Here is a 27600-nt window from a genome sequence, read left to right as displayed (position 1 = left end):
AATCAGAGGCTATAAATCACACAGCAGGAGAAAATTCACTCAAACATGGTTCCCGGAATATATATCACAAAAATATCTTACCAATATTACTGTAAAAACACACGATTATTATTATTATTATTATTGTTGTTGTTATATTAATAATAATAATTTTTATTAATATTATTATTATTTTTACTCCCAAAATTAATGGACTTAAAAATAATAATATTACTGATGCATATTAAATTTGTAATGCAATAACAATATCAATAACAATAATAATAATAATAATAATAATAGAAAGAAGAAAATAATATTATGCTTGCATATCACTGTTGCAATGCATATTATTATTATTATTATTATTATTATTATTATTATTATTATTATTAATTTTATTAGCAATGCAGGTACATTCATTGGTATAATACTAACTAAAAAAATAACAGTAATCAGAGGAAAACATAAAAATAAATACAAATTTAAATAATATTACAGCTGCATGTTATTATTATTATTATTAGTAGTAGTAGTAGTATTATTAGTATTATGATTATTACAACCACTACAAGTATAATAATAATAATAATAATAATAATAATAATTAACCAAATACTAAATTAAATTTAGAATATTATTCATCAGTGTGTATTACTGATTATTTGTAGGCTTTTTTAGTGATATATACTGAGAGAAATGTTTGTGTATATTCGGTAGGGAAAGCTATCATCCTTCATTCCCTTCATCCGTCTCCTCCGTTACCATCTTACAGCATCACACAATAAACTCAAGCTTTATTTTCCCCTCTCACTTTCCTCAGTAGCATCACTGTTTCTCCTCCACAGTCTCGTTTAACACCACACTGTCGCTCTCGCCCCGCTGGACTGTTTCCAACTAAAACGATACGGAATGAAACGTCCTTTGTATAAAAACAAACGTGAAGCATGGAAAACGTGAGTATACTGTATGCGTAACATTATTCCTGCAGGTGTGTACGTGTCCCAAGCTGGAGGCGGCTGTAGCTTTTAGTGCTGGTTAGTGTTGTTAGTGTTTTCCATATGAGAGCTGCAGGCATGAAAAGTTCTTCTACATCTAAATGTGCAGGTGCCGCTACTGAAAATCGGATATATAGTGTTTTTTTCATTTTCATTTTAAATAATAAAAGCACCGTGTTCAAACCCAAAAAATAAAAAAATAAAATTATAACACGAGTAATGCTTTTAATTATTTATTTGTTTATTTATGTATTATAATTATTAATATTATTAACCTAAAAAATGGTTAATTTAATTATCACAACAGAGCTGGTTAATTAACTGTCTGTAATGTGTTTGATTACATGTTTAAAAAAAAAAGCACACTGGCCATTCTGATTGGTCCCTATAACTGGTGGGTGGGGCTTAGGTCATTTATATGTAGATCAATTTTTCTGGTTCATATCATTTCTGGTTTCAGCACATTTTTGAAACTAATCTTTTATCATAATTTCATATTGATCTTATTAGCTGTAGCATAAATGTGATCTGGGTGTGTCTACTGGGTGAGAGGGGCATTGTGCTACCCCCCCCCCATAAAAAAAGGTTTCACGGTCTCCGAAAACTTCACACATCACTGTATAAAAGTGACTACATTTTCAGTCAAGCGTTCTACAAAAACATGTTTGGTAAATGAACTTAAACACGAATGAATGCCACAGAATCATGGCTTTGAACTTCTGTAATGACTGAGCCTTGAGTGACCTTCGATGCTTCGTTTATTTGTTCTTGGTCTACATTCTTGCGTTTGGTAATCACAGATGTGCTACAGATCCAGTGGATCAGAGTTTCGTTTTGAAGCGACGGTGGAATTTTCCTTGAACTTATTCGGTTTGACATCCTGTTGATATCTGGAGCAAAAGATTCTACAGAGAATATAAGGACAGCTGATCACTCAAACAGACCAATAAATATATGTGTGTGTGTGTGTATATATACACACACCAAAAAGCAGACGGTCTTGATGATTGTTTTGCATCGTGTGTGTAGTGAAACAGAAATTCCTTTCCTGGAGTTGTGTCGTGAGCATCTCGCTTATTTCGAGCTCCTAAAAACAAAGCCCTTTTCTGTGCTTTTTCCTCCGTCACATTTCTCATTTATTTCCTTCTTCTCCCTTTATTTTTCAGAGCGCTACGTCAGGGCTGCGATGGCGCCGTCCCTCAATTCTACTACAAAATAGTTCTCGCTGTTTACGTGTTTTTATTTATTTTTTTAATAGAAATAAAAACGGGGTATACATTTGCATATTATCTCGGTGTTTGATTGTTCTGGACGTTGAAACGAGGGTAAAAGCGGTCGCATGCTTCGCTTCGTGGTTCGATACACACACGCATTAGACACACTTGTTTAGATGTTAGGTAGTGTAGCCCTTGGAAAATGTCCTTGCTTTGCCTCTTTAGTCCAAAAAAAAAAACAAAAAACACATAAATAAAACCTGTTAATGATGAAAGTTGCTACAGAAATATATTATAGACAGTATTTTTTTGGTAAGTAATTTTTTTCTTTTCTTTTCTGTAAATTGTAAATCCAAAGGGTTAAGTATGTGTAGTGTGTAGTGTTGAGATGAGATGAGTTAACTAATAGAAATGCCTCGATATTTCATTGCAGGTTGTATGTCGAGGGTAGAGGCAAAGACCGTGTCTCTGTATACAACTGAGCTGTTTTAGTATTATTTATACACTTGTACCTGTGCACTACAGCTTTACCAAAGAAACATATGGCTTCATATCCATAGATAGTCAGCATTGTCATTGGGTGAGGAAAGGGGGCAGCTGGGGGAGTGGGTTGATTGGGGGGGCGGTTAATGAACTGTAAAGTTCACTGGCTGGCGACAGACGAGTCGACTCTGTCCGTCTGTGTAGGTTGCCATACGTACATCCGAGCCTCCACTCATGCCTGACATTGTGCATAGCAAGCTGGCCTGGCCCACGTTTCCCTCTCTTTCTTTTCTCTTTCTTTCATTGTGTCTTTCTTTCTTTCCTTCTTCCTTTTCGAGGGGTTTGTCGTCTTCTCTTCCCTCTTCTTATTCGTTCCTTTGTCATTTCATCGCTTGTTTTGTTGGCTGTTTTTTTTTCCCCTCCATCTCCAGTCACTTCTTGTGAAAGTAAAGGATGTGTGTGAGGCCCGATTCCACCTTTGGTATCTGGTCGCTGATGATCTCCACCAGCATCTCGGGAAACTCTACCTTCAGAGCCTGAGACTCGCGGAAGGTGTAGAAGCAGAAGTCCAGCAGGTTTCCCACCAGCTGCGGTGACGCAAAAAAAAAGACACGAGGATAAATGCATTGGATTTAGTGATGATGATGATGATGATGATATGAAAATGGAATTTGTTTGGATGGAGTTAACACTTTTACAGATAGTTTATTTAGGGCTGTTTTGAGAAATACATTCGATGTAAATCATCCCCAAAGTGCTCTGAAGTTATACACATCATTATCCTGATATTTATTACTCCAGTAAGTGTTGCTCTTCGCAGTCCAACATGGCGCATGGTGACACATGCAGCACGAGTCAAAACATTTCGGTTTAAACCTTCTACAACGCAAACCATAATTGAACCATTTATTTCTAGTAGGAAGATGAATGATATTGTAGCATACGAATAATTTCAGTTAGATTTAAATATACTGTGATATATTGATTAATTAATTGACTGGTTGATTGATTCTTTAAAAAAAAGTCCAAATTCTTTTTCATGCCATTTTGGTTTGTTAAAAACATCTAAACATTTTAATATATTTTACAATATTTTTTTATTTTGCATGAAAAAGAAACATCTGACCAAATAAATAAATAAAAATATAAATACATTAATTAATTAATACAAATAAAAAAATTAAATATATAAAATTAAATTAAATAAAAAATAAATAAATAGAATAGAATTTAATTTAATTTAATTTAATTTAATTTAAGATATACTGAATAGACAAGACATGCCTGGTGTTTGATTTTTGTCTTTTGTTTTGTATTGGTGTGAATGTACAATGTGTCTGCTTGATGTGAACAATCACAGGTTATCTCATTAACACTGAAGTCTTTCGCCCTTCACAAACTGCTTCCTGGAACCTGTTTTATCGTGCTAATCAGTGAAGTTGGCCATTGTTGGTGTAGCTGCTGTAGATGTTTGTGTTTTTCCTGCTTACATCATGCATGGCATCCAGAAGCTTGGTGAGCTGGAAGAAACGCTGCCATGTCTGCCCCGAGTTGTTGGTTGCTTTGCCCACGGATCGCCGCAGCTCTTTAATGTAGTTCACCCTCATCTCCTCGAACGCAGCCTGGTTCTTCAGGCCGTCCTTGGGCACTGTTAAAACAGCACATGAAGCCATTACTGCACGGCATTATCCATATTTCTAAGGGGGAAGCTCTAACACATGCATACGGGGTGGTATCATAAAGGCAGTATAGTAACAATCGAATAGATGGCAGCACAAAGCTGCACGCACAGTCACACGGAGCACCGACCTTCATATTCATGTGCCAGTGCTGTTGACGAGATGAAATGCAGCACAGAAGAGCTTCTTTTTTATGGTTTGTTGCTCTTACTGATGCTGAAGTTGAGCTGAACAACGGAGTGACCTGAATATTTCTGAACGAGATCCACTATATTTTCAAAAGTATTTGGACACCTGACTTTTCCAATCATATCCTGGTTCTTCCTCAAACTGTTCCCACAAATGCTTTGGATGCATTCGGTTGCATAACATTTTTCCTTGACTTCCTTTCACTTTGACTAGAAGACCCACACCTGTCTCAGCATGAAGACAACTCCATGAAGATATGCTTTATATGGTTTGAAGTGGAGGATCATGAGTGGCCTGCTATAGAGCTATAAACCCAATTGAACACCTTTGAGATGAATTGAAATGCTGATTACACCCCAGTCCTCCTCCCCTCACCTCCATCAGTACCTGACTTTATTAACACTCTTTTGGATGAATGAATTTCACACAAAACTCCACAAGCACACTCCAAAATCTAGTGGAACATCTTCCCAGAAGAGTGGAAGTTATTAGAACAGCAAATGGGGACTAAATGTGGAATAGGCTGTTCAAAAAACACATACCAATCACACGCTCAGGTGTCCAGCTTTAACAGTGCACTAAAAAAGGTATTTAAATCCATTTGTAAAACATGCAGTTACGTTGGTTATTGCACAAACAACCCAGATAAGAGACATGTAGCGAAAATGTGGTTATATTTAGCGTCATACGGGCGTTTTAGGTTGCTATCAGTCATCCGTTGTTGTTGTTGTTTGTTTTTGTTTTTTTATTGGGTCCAGGGAATAAAAACACTTCCTTGTTCTGTTATTTATGTCATGTTTTTCTTTTCTTTTTCGATGTGAAGTTATTGGCTAATGAGTTCCAAACAGAGAACTGTCTTATGTAACGTATCCGTCCCTTTCTAGCTAGTTTCTGGTCTGATGAGCTAAAGGATTACATAGTTTACATGTGACCAGATGTAAACAAAAGACAAAAAGACAGTTCCGAATAAGTTTATCCCATCTGCGAAAGTTTTTTTTTTTTCTGGTTCTCGATTCGGACGGCTGAAATGCTCTTCTGTAACGTAGTTGCTTTTGTGAAACATGTGAACATTTCATAGCTAGTTAGTGTAGCTAGCAGTTTTATTTTTGTCATTTATGCATTAAATCCCGGTTTAATGTCGGACAATATTTTCACGGACCGGACTTTAAGGTGTGGTGGATAAATACAACAAAATAAAATTATACGACCATAAAAACTGGTATTTTCTAAAATAATAATAAACGTGAATCCACTGTGTTGTTTTATGTTCATTTTGCTCACTTGGGAGTTTGAATTTAGCGGTAATGTATTATGTGTTAGCGGCTGGAGCAGCTCCTTTAAGAAGGTAGTGGATGGAGGTAAGACGTGACCGAGGCATCATGACATGCATCAAGAGTGAGTCATAGACAGATGTGGAGGAGAGAATCCAGTCATTTTCCAAAATAAAACTGTTCAGAATCAGATAATAAATAAAACGGAAATAATGTAAGTTATGTATTCTTTCTGTGCGGCTCGGTACCAATTGACCCACGGACCGGTGCCGGTCCACGACCCGGGGGTTGGGCACCACTGACTTAGAGGACTTTTTTTCCATTTTGGAAATTGTCACTTCAGTGTCTGATGCTTTACATCAAACACACATGCCTCGTTCCATGCTGTGTTCAAATCCCTGAAGAATTGGTTTAAAGTTCCACATGTATTTTAAATCTTATTTCTGTGCTAAACCTACACCACTGTGTATGTGTGTGTGTGTGTGTGTGTGTGTGTGTGTGTGTGGGATGTGTTTCCTGTAAGGACGAGATTGCACAAGTGTTCCTTCTGCTGATTGACAGGAATGTGTTAAAGCCCTCCTTTCCTTTCCTCTCCTCCTCCTCTCCTCTCCTCTCCTCCTCTCCTTATCTCTCTCCTCTCTTCTCTTCTCTCCTCTCCTTATCTCATCTCTCCTCTCCTCTCGTCTCCTCTCTTCTCCTCTCCGCCTCCTTGTCTCTCCTCTTTCTTCTCTCCTCTCCTCTCTCTCCTCTCCTCATCTCTTCTCTCCTCTCCTTATCTCATCTCTCCTCTCCTCGTCCTCCTCTCCTCTCTCCTCTCCTCTCCTTTCCTTTCCTTTCCTTTCCTCTTCTTTCCTCTCCTCTCCTCTCCTCTCCTTGTCTCTCTCTCCTTTCCTCTGCTCTCCTCTCCCCTACTCTCCTCGTCTCTCCTCTCCTCCTCATCTCTCCTCTCCTTTCCTCTCCTCGTCTCCTCCTCCTCTCCCCTACCTCCTTGTCTCTCCTCTCCTCTCCTCGTCCTCCTCTCCTCTCTCTCCTCTCCCCTACCTCCTTGTCTCTCCTCTCCCCTACTTTCCTCTTATCTCCTTGTCTCCTCCTCCTCCTCTCCTTTCCCTACTCTCCTCTCCTCGTCTCTCTTCTCCTCTCCTCTCCTCCTCTCTCCTCTCCTTATCTCTCTCCTCTCTTCTCTTCTCTCCTCTCCTCTCCTCTCCTCTCCTTGTCTCTCCTCCTCTCTCCTCTCCTCTCCTCCTCTCCTCATCTCTCCTCTCCTTTCCTCTCCTCATCTCTCCTCTCCTCTCCCCTACTCTCCTTGTCTCTCCTCTCCTCGTCTCTCCTCTCCTCTCTCTCCTCTCCTCTCCTCTCCTCTCCTCTCCTCGTCTCTCCTCTCCTCTCCCACTCGCTCTGCTTAATTCCTTCATGCTGACCCACAGCTCGTGGTGTCGTTAGCGTCCAGCTGGCACTTAAAGCTCAGGCGGATAAAAAGCGAAGTGATTATGAGCTGCTAAACTTTGTAGCCGTCATAAGGAGTTATAAAGGTGGTTATTTATTTCACGTACGCTTCTCGTTTCTGTCAGAGCTCTACTAGAGAATTCTTATTTAAAAACGAGATAAGTGGAAGCTGTGACTCACTGTGACTCTGCCTCAGACTCCACAGCATGGCATCTTTAATTCATGATCTTTTCTAATATTGTAGTAAAGACTGTGGTTTTAGGTGGAAAACTAAATAGTGTAGTGTGGTCAAAAAAGCTTCTTTTAATCCTTGCCAAAATTGTTTACTTATAAATCATATAATGGATGACGTGTACTTTTTATCTCTTTATAGCTACCTTTAAAGTGAGGAAACCTCAACACATGCTGTTTTTTGGATTATAGCAACTACAAGGCAGGGTCAAGAGGTGGGGTTTGGACACTAGTTTTGTAACACGCCAGATGGCAGCACAAGGATGGACACACAGTCACAGGGAGCACCGACCGTCAAATGTCAGTGTGCCAAAACACACCATCCTGTGTACATCGAGAGCTGTGCAACTTGTGCTTTTCTGACCAAATCTGCTATTTCATCATGGACAGCAAGTCACCAAGCTCTCCTCATGCATGGGTTTCTCACTAAAAATATCCTCTGACACTGAAGACTCCTTTGTCCTCTAAACTGTGTTCCACCCTGATCCCTGTTCACATCGTTACTATAGAAACGATGAAGTATCCTAGATGTCAGAGCTTCTGACGTGCACCGCGCTATCAACCTCATTAATACAACACTTCAATCTAATAAATACACTTTTTAAATGTTTGAGAAATCCTTGTAGGAAGTTCGAAATATGTCTGAACATCTGTTCGTGCCATTCGCTCCGTCTTATTTTTTTTTTCCGAAAAACCTCTGACAGGGATAATGAATAGAAACGATAGCAGAAGTACACCCCTGACATGCGTTGTTAATTGTTGTCATCTGTTAATGACTAACACGCGATACGATCTCAATTAGTGCACCGCTTTATCACATATGCACAAGAACTTCCTACTGCTTTCTGAAAATATAATCGTTCTATTACTGGAATGCGATGCAGACGCACAGAAGCATGGAACAAGCTTTTCTCATTTGTCTTTTAATGATTCGATGAACAACACAAGGAAGAGAAGCACTGAATCTCACACCACTGACCTACAGACTGACTCTGGGTTCTTGGTTATAAAACTCTTCTAAAGCCAATACACCCACCCTGACCCCACATACCACCATTACAATAAACCACTCTGACCCCACATACCACCATAACAATACACCACCCTGACCCCACCTACCACCATAACAATAGACCACCCTGACCCCACCTACCACCATAACAAAACACCCACCCTGACCCCACATACCACCATAACAATACACCCACCCTGACCCCACCTACCACCATTACAATAAACCACTCTGACCCCACCTACCACCATAACAATAGACCACCCTGACCCCACCTACCACCATAACAAAACACCCACCCTGACCCCACCTACCACCATTACAATAAACCACTCTGAACCCACATACCACCATAACAATACACCACCCTGACCCCACCTACCACCATAACAATACACCCACCCTGACCCCACCTACCACCATAACAAAACACCCACCCTGACCCCACCTACCACAATAACAATAAACCACCCTGACCCCACCTACCACCATAACAATAAACCACCCTGACCCCACCTACCACCATAACAAACATCCACCCTGACCCCACCTACCACAATAACAATAAACCACCCTGACCCCACCTACCACAATAACAATAAACCACCCTGACCCCACCTACCACCATTACTATACACCCACCCTGACCCACTTAACCCTGCATACCACACTATCCACTATGTCCCTGCTTACAACTATAACCACCCACCCTACCAACCTTCACCCTATTTACCACCATAACTAAAGACACACCCACTATAATCCCATCTACCACCCACAACTACCCCCACACCCTTACTTCACTTACCACCATAGCTACTGACCACCTCAACCCTGCCTAATATTATACCTACGCACCATGACCCTGCCTCCCACCAGAGGCACCTGTCCACCTTGACCCCACCTACCACAATAACTAAAGATCCATTCACCATTAACCTACCATCCTAACTACCCCCACTTAAAGAAATAAATTATGAATGGATAAAAGTTAGTCATTTTTCAATAAATAAAAATATATTTGTCCTTATATATAAGGAAGAAATCACTTTTTCTCACGTGCTGCTTTAGAGAAAACAATCAACTTCAAGATAAAAACAGTAACTCCTCTGAAGTTCCCAGCTGCCACCAGGGGGCGAATGTTTCCTTCTTCGTCTCTCGAGGCCGAGCGTGTGCCTGGGAAACTTTCATCTCCTAACCACGGTTATCAAACCATCTGACCGTAAGACTGCTCGTCTAATATTAGCTTTTATCACGATGACTGACATAATTCAAGTGAAAGAATCCGATAAGAGCTTGATGAATGCAGGTCCAGATCTCCTTTTTTTTGCATGTTTGATGTTGAATCACGATAGACGGGGAAAAACCCCGAGCAGGAATGAGACATCTATCAATTCAAGCAACTATTTACGTCTGGAGCACGTAGCCTGAACGGCCAAGTCATGCTTACTCCGACCTCCGAAGCCTTTCCTCCTCCTCCTCTCTCTCTCTCTCTCTCTCTCTCTCTCTCTCTCTCTCCTTCCTTACAAATGCTCCTGTTTGAGGGAAGTGAAGGAAAAAAGCAGCAGTTGGAGCTCGGCCTGAAGCTTGGCTGGATTTTATTAAGTACAGCAGGGCTCTCTGGAAGAGCTTCAGAGGATCAGCAGAAATAACGCTGCAATGAGAACTCCAGCTCCAACTTCACCTGAGTCTCTTTCTCTCTCTCTCTCTCTCTCTCTCTCTCTCTCTCTCTCTCTCATTCTCTCTCTCACACACACTCATTTGGAGCAGGAAGTAGTTCAAAGCATTTGTGTTCCAAAACTCCATAATGGACCATTAACACATTCATAACGTATAATAATGCATTTGTTCCGAAAACCATTGCACCTTAAAAGTTCCTTTTTCCTTCCTTCCTTGACGCCTTCCTTTCTTTCTACCTTTTTTCTTGCTTTCCCTTCACACTCACTCTCTTGCTTCCTTATTTACTCTCTTCCTTCTTACTCACTCACCCATTTACTCACTCACTCACTCACCACTCACTCACTCATTTACTCACCACTCACTCACTCATTTACTCACTCACTCACTCATTTACTCACTCACTCACTTACTCACCACTCACTCACTCACCACTCACTCACCACCACTCACACTCACTCACCACTCACTCACCACCACTCACCACCACCACCACTCACCACTCACTCACTCACTCACTCACACACTCACTCACCACTCACCACTCACCACCACCACTCACTCACTCACTCACTCACTCATTACTCACTCACTCACCACTCACTCACACTCACTCATTTACCACTCACTCACTCTCACTCACTCACCACTCACCACTCACTCACACACTCACTCACTCACTCACACCACTCACTCACCACTCACTCACTTACTCACTCACCACTTACTCACCACCACCACTCATTTACTCACTCCACCACCACTCACTCACCATTTACTCACTCACTCACCACTCACTCACTCACTCATTTACCACTCACTCACTCACTCACTCACTCACTCATTTACTCACTCACCACCTCACCACTCACTCACCACCACTCACCACTCACCACTCACTCACCACCACCACTCACTCACCACCACTCATTTACTCACTCACCACACTCACTCACTCACCACTCACCACCACTCACCACCACCACTCACCACCACTCACTCACCACTCACACTCACTCACTCACTCACCACTCACCACTCACCACCATTTACTCACTCACTCACTCACTCACCACTCACACTCACTCACCACACTCACTCACTCACTCACTCACCACTCACTCACTCACTCATTTACTCACTCACTCACACACTCACTCACTCACTCACTCACCACTCACTCACCACACTCACTCACCACCACCACCACTCACTCACTCCACCACTCACCACCACCATTTACTCACCACCACCACCACTCATTTAATCACCACCACTCACCACTTACTCACTCACCACTTACTCACTCACTCACTCACTCTCTTGCTTCCTTATTTACTCTCTTCCTTCTTACTCACTCACCACTCACCACTCACTCACTCACCACTCACCACTCACCACCACTCACTCATTTACTCACCACTCACTCACCACCACCACCACCACCACCACTCATTTACTCACTCACCACCACTCACCACTCATTTACTCACTCACTCACCACTCACTCACTCACTCACTCACCCATTTATTCACTCACTCACCACCACTCACCCATTTATTCACTCACCACCACTCACTCATTTACTCACTCACCACCACCACTCACCCATTTATTCACCACTCACTCACCACCACTCACTCACTCATTCACTCACTCACCACTCACCCATTTATTCACTCACTCACTCATTTACTCACTCACCACTCACCACTCACTTACTCACCACCACCACCACCACCACCACTCACTCATTTACTCACTCACCACTCACTCACCCATTTATTCACTCACTCACTCATTTACTCACCACCACTTACTCACTCACTCACTCATTTACCCACTCACTCATTAACTTACTCACCACTCACTCACTCACTCACCATTTACTCACTCACCACTCACTCACTCATTTACCCACTCACTCATTAACTTACTCACCACTCACTCACCATTTACTCACTCACTCACCACCACCACCACTCACTCATTTACTCACCACCACTCACCACTCACCCATTTATTCACTCACTCACTCACTCACTCACCACCACCACCACTCACCCATTTATTCACTCACTCACTCACTCATTTACTCACTCACCACTCACCCATTTACTCACTCACTCCTCACTCACTCACTCACTCACTCACTCACTCACTCACTCACTCACTCACCCATTTATTCACTCACTCACTCACTCACTCATTTACCCACTCACTCACTCACTCACTCACTCACTCACTCACTCACTCACTCACTCATTTACCCACTCACTCACTCACTCACTTACTCACTCACTCACCACTCACTCACTCACTCACTCCTCACTCACTCATTTACTCACTCACCCACTTACTCACTCACTCACTCACTCACTCACTCACTCACTCACTCACTCACTCAGTCCATCACACATTCCCTCACTCCCTTAGACACTTACTGATGGCCCTTTCCTCTGAGTTACACAGCCTTGTGAAGTTTTAGAGGAAGCCCGTATCACCCTTTACTGTTATTTAGTGATATGCAAACCAGCACTCGTCTTTTCCACAATCAATATTTACAATATTTAAAAAAATTTACATCTACACAACTTAGTCATTGTGGGTTAAGGGCCTTGCTCAGGTAGTTTGGTGGTGCTGGGATTTGAACCCATGACCAGATGAGCCTGTGTGTAAGCACTCTGCAGCATGTAAATCCTCAATGATGCAACTCTGACTCCTGCAGTACAGCACATTCGCTCCGAAACAAAGCGACTCCAATTCCCGGGAGTGTGTTTCCTGTTCAAATAGTGAACCTGCTGGCACTTTGCTTTTGTGCCACGATAACATGACGAAGTCGTAGAACTGGTACGCGCTGCTCATGAACCCGCTGACACCAGGTCGTGCCTGCAGTGGTGCGTGACTCCAACTTAGCAGACGGGATTTACCGGTTTCATCAAATTCCCCGATTCCTCTTAACTGATATCTATACAGACTCGGTTTTGATTACAGGCTCTGATTCGCAGCGATGTATCTTAGAGGGTATCTCTTCCTGTAAATGTAGAGTTTTACTAACCAGTTACTGGAAGCATATTTTACATGAGTGGGTAGTTACAGTCACACTCTCCTCCAAACATGTTCAACCCCTTCATGAGACTAAAGCTTACATTTTTATGTGTGTAGATACACAGTGCACACTAATTCCCCATTCGTATTTCAGTAGGGGAAATGGTAGCACAGTGGTTAAGATGTTTGAGTTCTACACCTTCAAACTTTAACTGCTGGGCCCTTGAGTAAGGCCCTTAACCCTCAACTGCTCAGTTGTATAAAATAATTTTAAAAAATCTACGTTGCTCTAAATAAGGGCATCCGCAAAATGGTGTAAATGAGGAACTATTCATTTTGTCTTTTTTTTTTTTTTTTAATTTTTGATAGAAAATAATGTTTGCAGAATTAAGTAAAAGTGAAAGACACGCAGTAATGTGGCTAATTTCCAAATAATATTCCTCATATTCTACAGACATTTGCAAAAAATCAAACAATGACCATTTTTTAGCTATCCATAATTGAAAATAATATATATTTCCTGTTTACAATACTTAGGATGCATTTTTTTATATATATTCAGGTTTGTTTGCATTTCTTTTACTTTTCTTTTCCTTTCTTTTGTCTCATTGTTGTACGCTTTGCCAATGTGTATGTTTAAGTCTTTTTCTCGTTTATTGCTCTTTGCCACTTCAGGCAGCGTTCCAGCACCTATTCTTACTATCGTTATTATTAATAGCTATTTTTAATGTTTTGGAGCAAGTTTCTTTTATGACTTCTAGCGGTTCTAGCGGCTACAAAAAAGTCTCTTTACTAGAAAAAGAAAAAGATCTGCACCAAACCAAACTAAACACTGACATGATTTTAATTGGTTCTGACTGAATTTGTTGGCAAAAATTGTTAAAAAAACAAAAGCAAAACAAAAGAAAATAAACATATAAGCCATTTTCCTGCAATTGTGTCTAAATAGAATGGGTTAGGGTTACTGAGTGGTAGATCAGCATTTAAAGCTGGTCACTGATTGGTAGGTCTGTGGTTCAAGTCCCTGTATTGCCAAGCTCCCACTCTGGGGCTCTTTTGCAAGGCCCTGAACCCTCTGTGCTCCAGGGGTCTAGTGTACACACACACACACACACACACACACACACACACACACACACACACACTCACCCGTGCTGAGGAGCAGCAGGACTTTCATGGCCAGGAACTCCTCATAGGTGAGCTGCAGACGGACAAACTCCTGACTGACCTGCTTCATGCTCACACACAGATCGTACATGGCCGACTGTTGCATTCGCTCCCTTGAAGGAAGAGAAATTGAACAAAGAAAAGCGTTAGCATTAATACCCAATACAGCAGCAATGAGAATACAAACATAAAATAATTAAATAAAATTATTTTCAAACTATAAATATCCTGAAAAATTATGACTAAAAATACGCCATGGTTTGGTGTGTTATGTGGTGTGTAAAGCTGGTTAATAATGCTTAATAACGTTGATATCAGCTTCTTTTTTATGAACACCTACACTCATCAGTCAGTCTAAAACCGGCAAGAGTCAAGCACAGCCAGATAAAACTCCAATAAAAAAAAATCACTTTATACTAAAAAACCCATAACGGAAAAACACACAGGTTTTGTGTTCAAAGGTCAGAACCAATAATAAAATATTCAACTTCTCTAATTTCTCTTTATTATCAATAATAATAATAAATGTGTTGGCCCCAAAATCAGTATTTAGTGTAACGTTTTAAACTAAAACTAACTAATAAACCTGCATTTTATATATTGAAATATAAAGCAAGTAGATAGATGATAGATAGATAGATAGATAGATAGATAGATAGATAGATAGATAGATAGATAGATAGATAGACATGCGACAGACAGACAGACAGACAGACAGACAGACAGACAGACAGACAGACAGACAGATAGATAGATAGATAGATAGATAGATAGATAGATAGATAGACAAACAGACAGATAGACAGACAGACATGTGACAGACAGACATGCGACAGACAGACATGCAACAGACAGACAGACAGACAGACAGACAGACAGATAGATAGACATGCGACAGACAGACAGATAGATAGATAGATAGATAGATAGATAGATAGATAGATAGATAGATAGATAGATAGATAGATAGATAGATAGACAGACAGACATGTGACAGACAGACAGACAGACAGACAGACAGATAGACAGATAGACAGATAGATAGATAGATAGATAGATAGATAGATAGATAGATAGATAGATAGATAGATAGATTTATTTGAACTGGAGACCTGAACATGTTCCAGCATGGCAGTGACCCTATGCAGAAAGCCAGCTCAATGAAGATACACCTTTTATGGTTTGGAGTGGTAGATCTTCTGCTATCGAGCTATTAAACCCTTTTGGAAACCTACACCAAGGGACTATGGTCAGGTGTCCACCAACTTTAGTTCTTATAGTGTGTCTTTGTTTTATGTAATGATAAAAGTCCCATTCAGCTGTTTAGAATACAGATGCACACAAACACAAATCACGGCGTTAAGAAAGAAGCTCTGTATCAACTTTAAAAAAAAGCTGTATTCCACTGCAAGACAATTCGGTGCGCTAATACCTAACCACACGCACGCCTGTGTGTACGCCGAGCAAATCGTATTTTGCGACGCCAGCTCCACACATTTTTGAGTGTGAGAAAATACGTTTAAAAAAAAAAGGCAATAGAGACGGAGGAAAAGGAGGCGGCGAGGGAAATGTGCGGGCCAGATGAAACCGGAGGGAGTTTATGGGTTTTGGAAGTGGCAGCGCTTTTAAATCAGAGTCATGTTGACAAAAAATAATCAAAGGCCAGACTTAAAACGCCAGAGTTCATGTGCGAGTCCACATGCTCACTGGGTATGTGTGTGTGTGTGTGTGTGTGTGTGTGTGTGTGTGTGTGTGTGTGTGTGTGTGTGTGTGTGTGTGTATGTCTTTATATCCATGTTAGGACGATTGCTTTATATGTTACCATCAAGTCCATAAGTTTTTGAACTTTTTTTTTTTTTAAACAATTTTTCCTCTTTACACCAAATGGATTTAAACCGAATTAATTAAGACGTCCAACACTTTGATCTTATAGGAATTACAGCCTTTTTTTGTCTATTTTTTTTGTTAAAAATTCCATCTATTCATTTCCACGGGTTCCAAAATAAATAAGGTGGCATGTTTTCTTATTATTTCATAGAGAATTAAAGAGATTAAACACCCGTAGTTGATTCCAGTGTTTGAATTTGCACTTGATAGGTGTTTAGGGAACTCTCACTATATGTGTCGATGTAGCTGAGCTATCATCAGGCTCCATCAACTCCAACTTAACCCCCTAAACATATCTAGGTATCAGTTCAATGCATAAAGGTTGAGATGGTTGTAGCTCAGTGGTTAAGGCATTGGACTCTTAATCATTGACTGCTGTTGTAAATTACTCTGGGTAAGAACGTCTGCTAAAATGTCATCAATATAAAGTCATAAAGTCATAAGTCATTGAATACAAAACGGTTAAAACGGTTGTCAACATCTTTTAAGTTTTAATTTCTATTAAACTTTTAAATCGTGTAATCTTAAATTGATGAATTGTGCAGAATCTTGAATGTCACTGATGAAGCAAAGTGGATGGAATCAGATCAACCAACTAGTTCCCCAAAATAGGTAAATCTCGTGAACCTTCAATTGGTGAGCAAATACAGACAATTACAACGTCTGAAAATGGATGAAGAACCAGGAAACGAATGAAATTCAGCCTCGAATTTTGAGTACAGAAGAAATTCAGCTCTAAGTTTTCACAATCACTGTAGTCCAATCCGTAGTTTACATCAGGAAATACTGTACCTGTGAGCTGTCATACTGACAACATGACTGAACGTTTTTGAGGATCTTGTTTGCGAACAAGACAAAAGGACTCGTTATTCTGATAGCAATGAGATGTTCATTGACACAAATACTTCCACTTAAGAAAAAAGTACAGGCTTCTGCAAGAAAGCCAATGTGTTGTGCTGTTTGTAGACATTGTTTTGAAAATGCTATTTAATCTTCTCTAAAGGACTAATCTCTTTCAGTAACTTTATTACTTCCAACATGTCTGTGCAGATTTTCACACATCCAAGACATTGAACCTTTCTTGCATTGTGGCTGTCAAACCTTTTCCTATTTCATATCCTGACCCGTATTTGAACACAGAAAAAGGAAGTGCAGGGTCAGGGAGCAGGATTGGCATCTCCGGGAGATTTCGGTTATGGGCGTCGCTCGGGGGCAGTGACAGTGGTTGGATATGAACTTTGAAAATGACATGGTCTCATTTCCTTACAGTTAACTACTACAACCGAAGAAAATGATAAATGGTGGATCTGATTTAAACTTGTATAGGAAAGCCAGAGCTTTATCCCAGAGAGTCAATCATCAAAGAATCATTTTCTTTTGAGCTTTTCCACCAGTCCAGGGATAAGGGGTCTTGATCAAGGCATATGAGCAATGCTGGGATTGAAATGCACGACCTTCCGACCAGTAGTCTGAGAACCTTCACTGTATACCACAAACCACTCTGAAAAAACCCTGAGGCTTTAATATAGCTGTCGCCAAACTTACAGCCATGAGAAAGGGTTCAAACACCAGCCCAAGCTGCCATGTTCAAAATGTGAAACGAAATGTGTTTATATTGAAATATTTATAGCGTGTTTAGCGTTATGAAGGAAACCCTCTCCATGTGTGTTTTAACCAGAGGATACAGATAAAGAGCTGATCAGACAGAAGGATGAAAGCACCGCTGCACTCAGCAGAAGGAAGTCAAATGGGATTGTATTTACGCTTTATTTACTTATTTATGTTATCCATTTTGTCTTGCTATTGGAACAAGCAGACCGGGATTATGGTTCCAATTGTGGAAGCTCTCAAGCATTCGATTTCAAAAGAGTCTATATTAAGATGAAGAGAAAGAAGAAAAAGAAGTAAACCAGTATTAGACCAGAACATTGTATGAACCTCTGGAATACTTCAGTCATCTTTCTTCAGGAATCACTTCATCAAGATCCTGTGATGATATATTCGTGTAAATCCCAGGAATACTTTATGACGTAGAATTGATAGATGGGACACTATGCACATTTAGAGTTACAATGATCAATCGACATACTGCCATGTTTTTGAGAATTTAGAGAAAACCAGAGAATGTGAAGAGAACCCTGACAGAAATTCATCGCATATCCGAGCGATATTAGGAAGCTGTGGTCAAAGCACATGGTCAGCCATGATACAGGACCTCTGGAGCACATATGGTTAAGGGCCTTGCTCAAGGGGTTTCTGATCACCAATCCAGAGCCTTAACCCCTGAGCTACCAGATTCCCCAATAAATCAGGATTAAGGTGGTGATCCTGGAGCTGTCACGCAGAAACTCTAATCTTAGTTCTCACTCTCCAGTGTTCTGTATTGTTGAAAGATTTATGATCAAACTCTTGATGTCACCCAAATGAGGATGGGTTCCCCTTTTGAGTCTGGTTCCTCTCAAGGTTTCTTCCTCATTACATCTAAGGGAGTTTTTTCCTTGCCACAGTCGCCACGGCTTGCTCATCAGGGATAAATACACACCATTCACCTTGACTGTTTATTTCTGTAAAGCTGCTTTGAGACAATGTCTGTTGTGAAAAGCGCTATAGAAATAAACTTGACTTGACTTGACTTGACTCGACTTGGTGCTGGACGTAACCTTTTTTTTTTGTGTCAAAAGCAAATGCAATTCCATTGTGCCACTTTTATAAAGGAAAAAGTGGTAAATGCTGTTGGATGCACTGTTAAACCTAAACCTAAATGTACACCACAAGTCAAGGTGCTTCGCTTTGCTTCCATCTAGTTTCCACTCAAAAATCTCCTGAAAGCATCTTTAATGCTCACCGCCAGCTGTTTATAAGTTCCGATCTGCAATGCCAACTGGCTCGGATTTCTCTCCGTCTCTGTCTTTCTCCTTCATCACTGACTCGGAACTGCGAGCGGTCAATCCTTCAGTGCCGTTTATTCGCCCTCCTCCCTCTCCCCTCCTCCTCTTTTCCAGTCAGCACGAGTCTCATTCAATCAAGCAGTAAACAAGGGCATGAATAAGGGGCTACAACGACATTAAAGATAGACAGACGCTGAGGGGGGGGGACGGACCTGAAAGATGACAGATTTTACAGATGACCAGAAAGCGTTTCGGTTTCCTGTCACAGAATCGTCCTCGTCTTCAATTACGATCCCTCGTTTATTCTCCTCGCGTCTGTTAGAGAAAGATTACGTGAAGTTTGTTGGAGCACGAGCTCCGATTGTGCAGACTCATTGCTCAAACTCGGCACTGCACCCGAGACTGAGAGAGGAGAGAGAGAGAGAGAGAGAGAGAGAGAGGGAGAGTAGATGGAGCACTGACCATGGCTTCTCACTACCAGGCTCTCAGTTGCTATGGAGGCAATGGTAATGAGTTGTTCGAAGAAGGAGGTGTGAAACCTGGAGTCCTTAGAAATACAGCGGACACTTAGCAGTCCACACACACACACACACACACACACACACACACACACACACACACAGCAGTGCTGGGGGGATCTCTCACTGAAGTCATATTGCACAACCACAGTGCTCTGGCTGTGTTCGAATCACATGCTGCGTCCATTCACACAGACCTTCGTAAAAACATCTCTGCTCTTTGTCAATTATGTTGTAATCGTTATTGGATCGTTTTAGAAATTATGCTGAGGTCAAGTTTTTGGACTCCGACACTATAGTTTCTTGCCTCTTTATACCACCAAAACAGAAACACTGCAATTACAGAAATTTTATGTTAAACCAGCTCCAAATTAATTGGACAAATGACCATAATTACAACTATTATTTATGTCATGTTTTTTATCTCTGTACTTTTGAGAGTCACCAACAGCTGGAACCAAATTACCTTTGATTCTGATTCTATTAGGATGTATATGTCGGAATGTACTGCAAATCAGGCAAAGAGCAAATAACTATTTCTAATATTTGGATGCAAATTTGATGCAGTTTAATGACTGACTGAAATCTGAAAGCCAATGAATAACAACATATGCTGTTTTTACCTTTACTGCACTCTTGAATTCAAGCTGAAAGTCATATCTTGATTGCTTCATATCAAATCTCAAATCAAAAGGATTGAACAAGTGTGACTGGCCAAATTCTTATGAACCATCTGCTATAAATCTGAGATACACGGTATGGACAAAAAGCATTTTTGAACATCCCATTCCTCTATGTTCCACTAGATTTTGTGGAGATTTGAGCACATTCAGTCACAAGGGTGTGAGTAAAGTCAGATACTGATGTAGGTGAGAAGGTGAGGAGGCCTGAGGTGCAGACAACGTTCACGCTAATCCCAGAGGTGTTCAATAGGGTTAAGATCAGATCTCTATAGCAGAAAATCTTCCACTTCAACCCATGTAAAGCATATTTTTATGGAGCTGGATTTGTGCACAGAGGTATTGTCATACTGGAACAGGTTTGGGTCTCCTAGTCTAAGTGAAAGGAAAATTCCATGCTATAATATAAATTAAACCTGTACAATTCATAATTTAATCCTATATACCTCAAACCTTTTGCTAAGAGTTTGAGGAAAAAAGTACATATGACTGGTGTCCAATCACTCGGTGGTCCATAAGGTACATATACGTTCATAATTCCCTTCAAAAACACACTATCGTGACTTTCCTTAATGTGGGAAAATACAAGTCACAACAAGTCACAAACATCCCAAACCCCTCAAACAACCCACTCAAACAAAACACATTATACTTTCTTTTGTGGTTTTGAACAGAGAAATGCGAAATGTAACTTCTCAACTGGAACACGAACATATTAAAACAACAACAAACGAAAAAACTTCCAGAGACGTTTATTTATTAAAAGAAATATTCACTTGTATCGATAGAACACTTGATAGAAATAGGGCTTCACTTCATCTTCTGTGCTAAATCAATAACTTTAAGGCCACTGTGCTCTACTTTTATACTGTACAATGAGATCTGTAGAGTGTCGAGTGCAATATCATGACACAATACGGCCAAACTTTCGACAAAAACAGCCCAGGTTAGGTTTTTTTGTTAGTAGCCATAATGACAAAAGAAAATCTATAAATAGAGCTCACATTTATCAATGTATCATAACAATCTGTCTTTTATAATTATGACATCATCATTGATAAATGTCTGCTATATTTCCTAATTGTGACATCATCATTCATTATTTTCTAGAATATTTCTTAATTAAGCATGATTAATGATTCATGTCTACTCTAACTATTAATTATGACATCATCATTGGGTAATGGCTACTGTGTTTATTAACTGCGACATCATAATTGATAATTGTATACTTCATTTCTGCTTAAATTGTGATATCAGTGAATAAATGATCATTGATGATATCTAATAAATCATAATCAGGAAATGTCTACTGTATTTAATTATGACATCATTACTAATAAATGTCCACTGTGTTTAATGGCAACCTTAATCCTTAATAAATAGTTACTGTATTTCTAAACTATGACCTCATTATATACAAATGTCTACTGTATTTCCTTCATTTCTTACTTATCACATGATCATAGGTTTGATAATAATGTACCCGATGACATCATAATTAATAAATACAGTATACGTGCATCAATATATCATCATGCTTGATGAATGTCCATTGTATTTGTTTATTATTGTCACAATAATTTATATGCCATATTTCTTAAATTTAATATCACAATGGACAAATACGGTATATATTTATTAGGTTCTGATATCAGGATTTCTCATCATTAATAACATCTACTGTCTTTCTTAATTATGATATCAGGTTTTTTATGAGGTCATGATAACTTCATAATTGAGACATTGGGAAAACCATAATTTGGTATTCTTTATACAGAATAAATATATTTGTACATAGCATACAAAAGTGTTTTATTAATGGATGAAATGCATTTTTAAGAAGAAAAAGAAAAAGAAAGTTACGTTTTAGTGGAATACTGTGAATAAAAACACATGACATCACATTGTTGGCTGTAGCTTGATCTCTTTGTACGGTCGAGGTGATGATAAAGCAAAATGTACCGCATCATACTGAAACCTTGGCCTGCAGTAACTTTCACACGTATGTGTATCTGCTGTGGACCAGAAGTGCCGTGCAAGTCATTGTATCGTATCGTAACTGTCCTGGCATACTGCCGGGCATTCCGGGGGCTAAGGGGAAGGGCAGTAAATTATCTGCATTGTGCGACGGGCTTGTATCGGGACGGTGTATCAGTGTGCCAGGATTGCACAGATACCCAGGCCACGTTCGTCATTCCTCTCCTGTATCACGTCAGGATGTGTGGGAAACATTTCCGAGCGATGCAGCTCTGAGGACGGACGTCAGCACGAGCCGAGAGAACATTTAGAGTTCCTGTTGTAAATCGGGAACTACCTGAGGAGCACGCAAGAGCTGCCATCTGTCTGGGTTGTGTCCGTTATACAATATCACTCCTCATCTAAAGCGCAATTAAAAAGATTATGAATGAGCTGTTATTATTCGATTAAGTGTGTATATATATAGATAGATAGATAGATAGATAGATAGATAGATAGATAGATAGATAGATAGACAGACAGACAGACAGACAGACAGACAGACAGACAGACAGACAGACAGATAGATAGATAGATGGTTTTCAGTCCATCAACCCATTTCTTGTTTTCTTGTTTTGGCGTGGCTTCTTTAATCTACCACTGCTGTATCATTTCCTGGCTTTCACGCACCACAGACCTAGGCTTGCCTACAAGCTAACAACAAGCAGGCAGATGACAACAAGAAGTCCGGGGTTTAAGTGAATGAGACAGAGCGAGTCAGTGATCATAATCTTTTCTCTGCTTGTGTTCTATATGGTGGATGTTCAGCCTGGATACATTCATTCATTTTTAATTATTTTATATCAATATCTGTAACAGAAGGTCCAGGCGGCAACATGGTGTTTCCGATTTTGAGATTGAAATCAAATCATACAGCAAAACAATCAAAGTAATTTTCAAATATTATTTTTTGTCCCATATCGGTTCATGTTCACCACCATGTCCTGTATGCAAGATGCAATTTCGAAGCCGTCCTGTAGGGGCCGCTCCGTTCCCTCGTCACATTAGTCATCAGAAACAGCACGCCAACACCGGCCGTGCTCAACTCCCGGGGTTTCTTGTAATCTCGTGTCTATCTTGCTGAATCACATGCCCCATTGACCTCACTATCCGACTCCATTGATGTGATCAAGGGGGTGCTTATGGAGAAAACGTGCTTTCTGCTCTGCCAGAACAATTCAGTCTGCTCCCAGTCGCTACACTTCAATAGGGAATTTTTTTATAATGAAGCCTGTTTAAGGCCTGAGTTTCGACTTTCCACTTTCCACAATGTTCACATGGCTTTATGTACTGTACATCCATGGGCGTGAGTCCATCATTTTGCTTAATCTGATAGACAGACAGGCAAAGAGCAATTACAATTACAAATGTATGTAAGTAAAAAAGTAAGTAAAGTTCTTTAAAACACAACCTGTGTGGTTTATTAGGCAAACAGCTCTCATATCCTATACCACAGTGACTAAAATGTGCCCATATACTCACATATGTTTTTTTAGAGAACAGTACAAATTTACTGTCCTCTAAAAATAAATCATTATATAGCCATTACTGTCTAAATAACTGGCAACAAAAGTGAGTACACCCTAAGTCAACATGTCAAAACTGTGTCCAAAGTGTCAATATTTCATGTGAGCACCATTGTTATCCTGCACTGCCTTAATCCTCCTTTGCATGGAATCCACCAGAGCTGCACAGGTTGTTGCTGTGATCCTCTTCCCAGCAACAACCTGGATGTTAATCACATGGCGCTTCTCCACCTTCCGCTTGAGGATGCCCCACAGGTTTTAGGTCTAGAGACATACTAGGACACTTTATCACCTTCACCTTCCTCAGCAAAACAGCTGTCAGTATGGCGGTGTGTATGGGGTCGTTATTATGTTGTAAACCGTCTATGAATGGAGGGCGTCATGTTCTGCTTAAAGTGCATGTTGCAATCTCACAGTACATGTTGGAATCCATGTTTTACTCAATGAACCGCAGCTCCCCAGCACCAGCAGCACTCATGCAGTCCCAGACCATGATGCTACCACCACCATGCTTGACTGTAGGCAAGACACTGGAAATCATCGGAGCCAAACACGTTTATCTTAATCTCATCAGATCACAGGACCTGGTTCTAGACTGTCTTTAGCAAACTGCAGGCTTTCTTGTGAGCCAAATTCAGAAGAGGCTCCTTCTGGGATGGCGGTGATGCAAACCAACTTGCGTGTGTGCCGTATAGTCTGAGCACATTATGCCCTAAAAATGCCCCTGAGGTAACACTAATCCTGTCACTTTCTTTTGTCTGGACCTGCCTGATTTATCCTGACACCCTACTGTACCTCTGGATGAAGGTCTCCCGCTGTAGCTAAAGATGCTTCCAGATGAACAGTCTAAAGATCCCTGAAGTTACTGTGGAACTTAAGAACCATGAGGTTGTAATTAAAATAAACTTCTTCTGTGGATGTGGGCTACAGTTACCACGAACATTTTTGCATTCAAGTGTCCATCAGGAAACAGCTCATAACCGCAACAATGAAACTGTAATGAATGGTGTCACCTACAAGAGGTTCACTTTTGAGTCTGGTTCCTCTGAAGGTTTCTTCTTCATACCATCTCAAGGAGTTTCTTTTTGCCCTGGTTGCCACCGACTCGCATATTAGGGATAAACTTAAAAACCTTTTGTTTTAATGTCCATTGTTAAAAATGTACAAATTGAATTAAACAGAATGAAAATATATTGACTGTTGAGGCCACTTTGAAAGTATAAAGCCGTTTCTTAAATTGTGCATTAGATTGACAGCAAAATGATTCATTAAATATTATTTTAATTGAATAGTTCAAATGTCCTTAAGCTCCTCACAGCATGAGTGTGTATGCTAGTATTAGTATGTTAAGAATTTGACATGTCTGAAGCGAGGAAACATGTCTGATGTTTGAAACCCATTTTCTTCAAACTGAAAGAACATTTTTGATTTTATAACCATATCTTTTGGTTGTCCAAACCATGCATTTCTACAATCACCCAAACCTGGTGCTCAATTCACAATCAGACATCTTCTCAGAGGCTTTTTTATCCAAGCATTGCAAACTCGACCACAAGAACAGACAGAGTTCATCTTTTCATTTCATCACTTTCTCGTTTCCCTTTCAAAATGATCTCCGAGTTGGAATTGGACATGAACAGTAGAAGTGTTACTGTTTTGAAAAACTGGTTCGGCCTCAAAAAAAAAAATCGGACTCATTGGATCACAGTATATGTTGCTCATTCGGCACTTTCGGAAATCGTAATAATAAAATATAAGGATATGCAAAATATTTGCAAATGGAAACAGGACAATAAAACTTCATAAGTTATGTTTTAATTTTAATAATCAACCTTATCACTAATGCCAAATATCTGCTCCCATTAACACTAACAATACAGTAATGTAATATGAAACAGGATCACTTACTCATTAAAGACGAGGTCCGGGGCAAAGTACAGCATCTGAGCATTGGTGTGTTTGTAGGATCGCCAGCTGAGCGAGAACGAGGAGAGACACATCCATGAGTACTGGATCAGTGTGATTTGGTCCTCGATGGGCAACGTGCGGAAACCTGCAGAGAGCAAGAGCATCGCTATGTGTTAAACGGACACTAGATTTTTCATTTCCATTTGTAGCATTTGTCAGACATCTTAATCCAGAGTGATTATAATTATCTCATTTATACAACCGGGCAGTTGAGGGTTAAGGGTCTTGCTCAGGGGCCAAGCAGTGGCAGTTTTTGGTATTGCTAAAATTTAAATTCATGATCAAATCCAATGTCTTAACCAATCAGCAATTTCCACACTTAATCATACAGGCAGTGTTTGAGAAAAAGCCCAGAAGCTAGCGTCTGCTTATTGAGCCGAGACTCGGCCTGTGTTTCTCTGTGTGTTAAGAATTAGCTCTGTGATACATGTACAAGCAGGTAAACAACGTTGTGTACACACGGGTAGATAAAGTCAGGCTGTTTTTCGTGTACCGTGGCTGGATGTTTACCCATGCTAATATTTGTCTAGACGCAATAAACTGTTGCGCTCTATCACTAGAATTAGCGTTACACGAAAAGCCCAAGGCCTTGCTTTATTACCTTGTTGTTTAGGGAGAACTCCGAAGACATGTCGCGCCAGTCTCGGTCTGTTTTATACCACACTAGCTCACGTGCAAATCATGAGTCAGACACAAAGATGAGACGCTTTCAGTTCAAACTTTTTTTTTGTTGTGTTTTTTTTTTTAAGCAAAGTGCTGCTGCTTTAAAAAAATTCTTCGATTGTACAGTGGCAGCTAGAAGTTTGTAAACACCTAATCGTTTATTGAGACATATCCATGCTCCTTTTTGTTTAAACACACAAGAATTGTCACAGTGAATGATTGAAAGAAAGTTATGAGGAGTCTAAATGTGACATGTCTAGATCTAACAGACAAACGTGTGTAAGACTAAGAACAGGAGAGAAGATGTGATCAGACTGCCTCACCCCCACAGTCAAACATGGCGGTTTAGGGTTGTTTGGGAGCAGGGAAGGTTGGAGACTAATTCTGGGTGAAAGGAATCTGAACCAACATGTCTACCATTCCATACTTCCACTCACCCCCTGCAATTCCATCTTTACTGCAGCTCATTGTCTTGTTGTATGGTGAAGTTGTTTCCAATGAGCCGCAGTCCAGATGGAATTGAAGGGTGTGAGTTGAAGTTGAAGTTGAAGCGTGCGTTCAAGCTCTGTAACATCATGTGACATTTAGAGAGCAAACATTCATTTGGAGTGATATCTATCATGGAACGTCCTGCCCAGTTACTGCACCTAAGTCCAGTGACCACTGTTCCTCCATCCTCCCACTTCGTCCAGGCCTGCTTCTGGATAGTGTTCTCTTCGTTTGGAGGCCACTCTGTGCAGCTGGGGAAGGTTTCTCATCAACGCCTTGGGTGGTTCCATAAAATTCCGGAGTAAGAATGGGAGCTTTGAGGATGGATTGGACTGTAGTTAATGTCAACAGTCTCCTACACTGACTCAGGACTACAGTTTGCTTCTGATTACCATCACTGTACCCCGCAACATCATAAATCTGCAATAAATAAACATTCGGTGCAACCCAGATGAAGATGGGTTTCCTCTTGAGTCTGGTTCCTCTCAAGGTTTCTTCCTTATGCCGTCTCGGGGAGTTTTTCCTTGCCACTGTCGCCACCGGCTCGCTCATCAGGGACAAACTTACACT

At 40.4% G+C, this 27600-nt stretch overlaps 1 protein-coding gene across 1 annotated transcript in view; it reads right to left on the bottom strand.

The window, feature by feature from the left end:
* Positions 1-1197: 1197 nt before the first annotated feature.
* nr3c2 (nuclear receptor subfamily 3, group C, member 2) overlaps positions 1198-27600 on the bottom strand; it is a 134454-nt gene continuing 108051 nt past the window's right edge. The window contains exons 6-9 of the mRNA XM_046833428.1: positions 25819-25963; positions 14375-14505; positions 4165-4322; positions 1198-3261 (exon numbers count right to left, since the gene is read on the bottom strand). Coding sequence (XP_046689384.1) covers positions 3106-3261; positions 4165-4322; positions 14375-14505; positions 25819-25963 — 590 coding nt within the window. The 3' untranslated portion in view covers positions 1198-3105. The remainder of the gene's footprint in view (positions 3262-4164; positions 4323-14374; positions 14506-25818; positions 25964-27600) is intronic.

Source organism: Silurus meridionalis, chromosome 2 (assembly GCF_014805685.1).
Source record: "Silurus meridionalis isolate SWU-2019-XX chromosome 2, ASM1480568v1, whole genome shotgun sequence".
NCBI classification, from domain to species: Eukaryota; Metazoa; Chordata; class Actinopteri; order Siluriformes; family Siluridae; genus Silurus; species Silurus meridionalis.
Note: the sequence above shows the minus strand (reverse complement) of the source record. Positions and strands in the feature narration are given on the sequence as shown.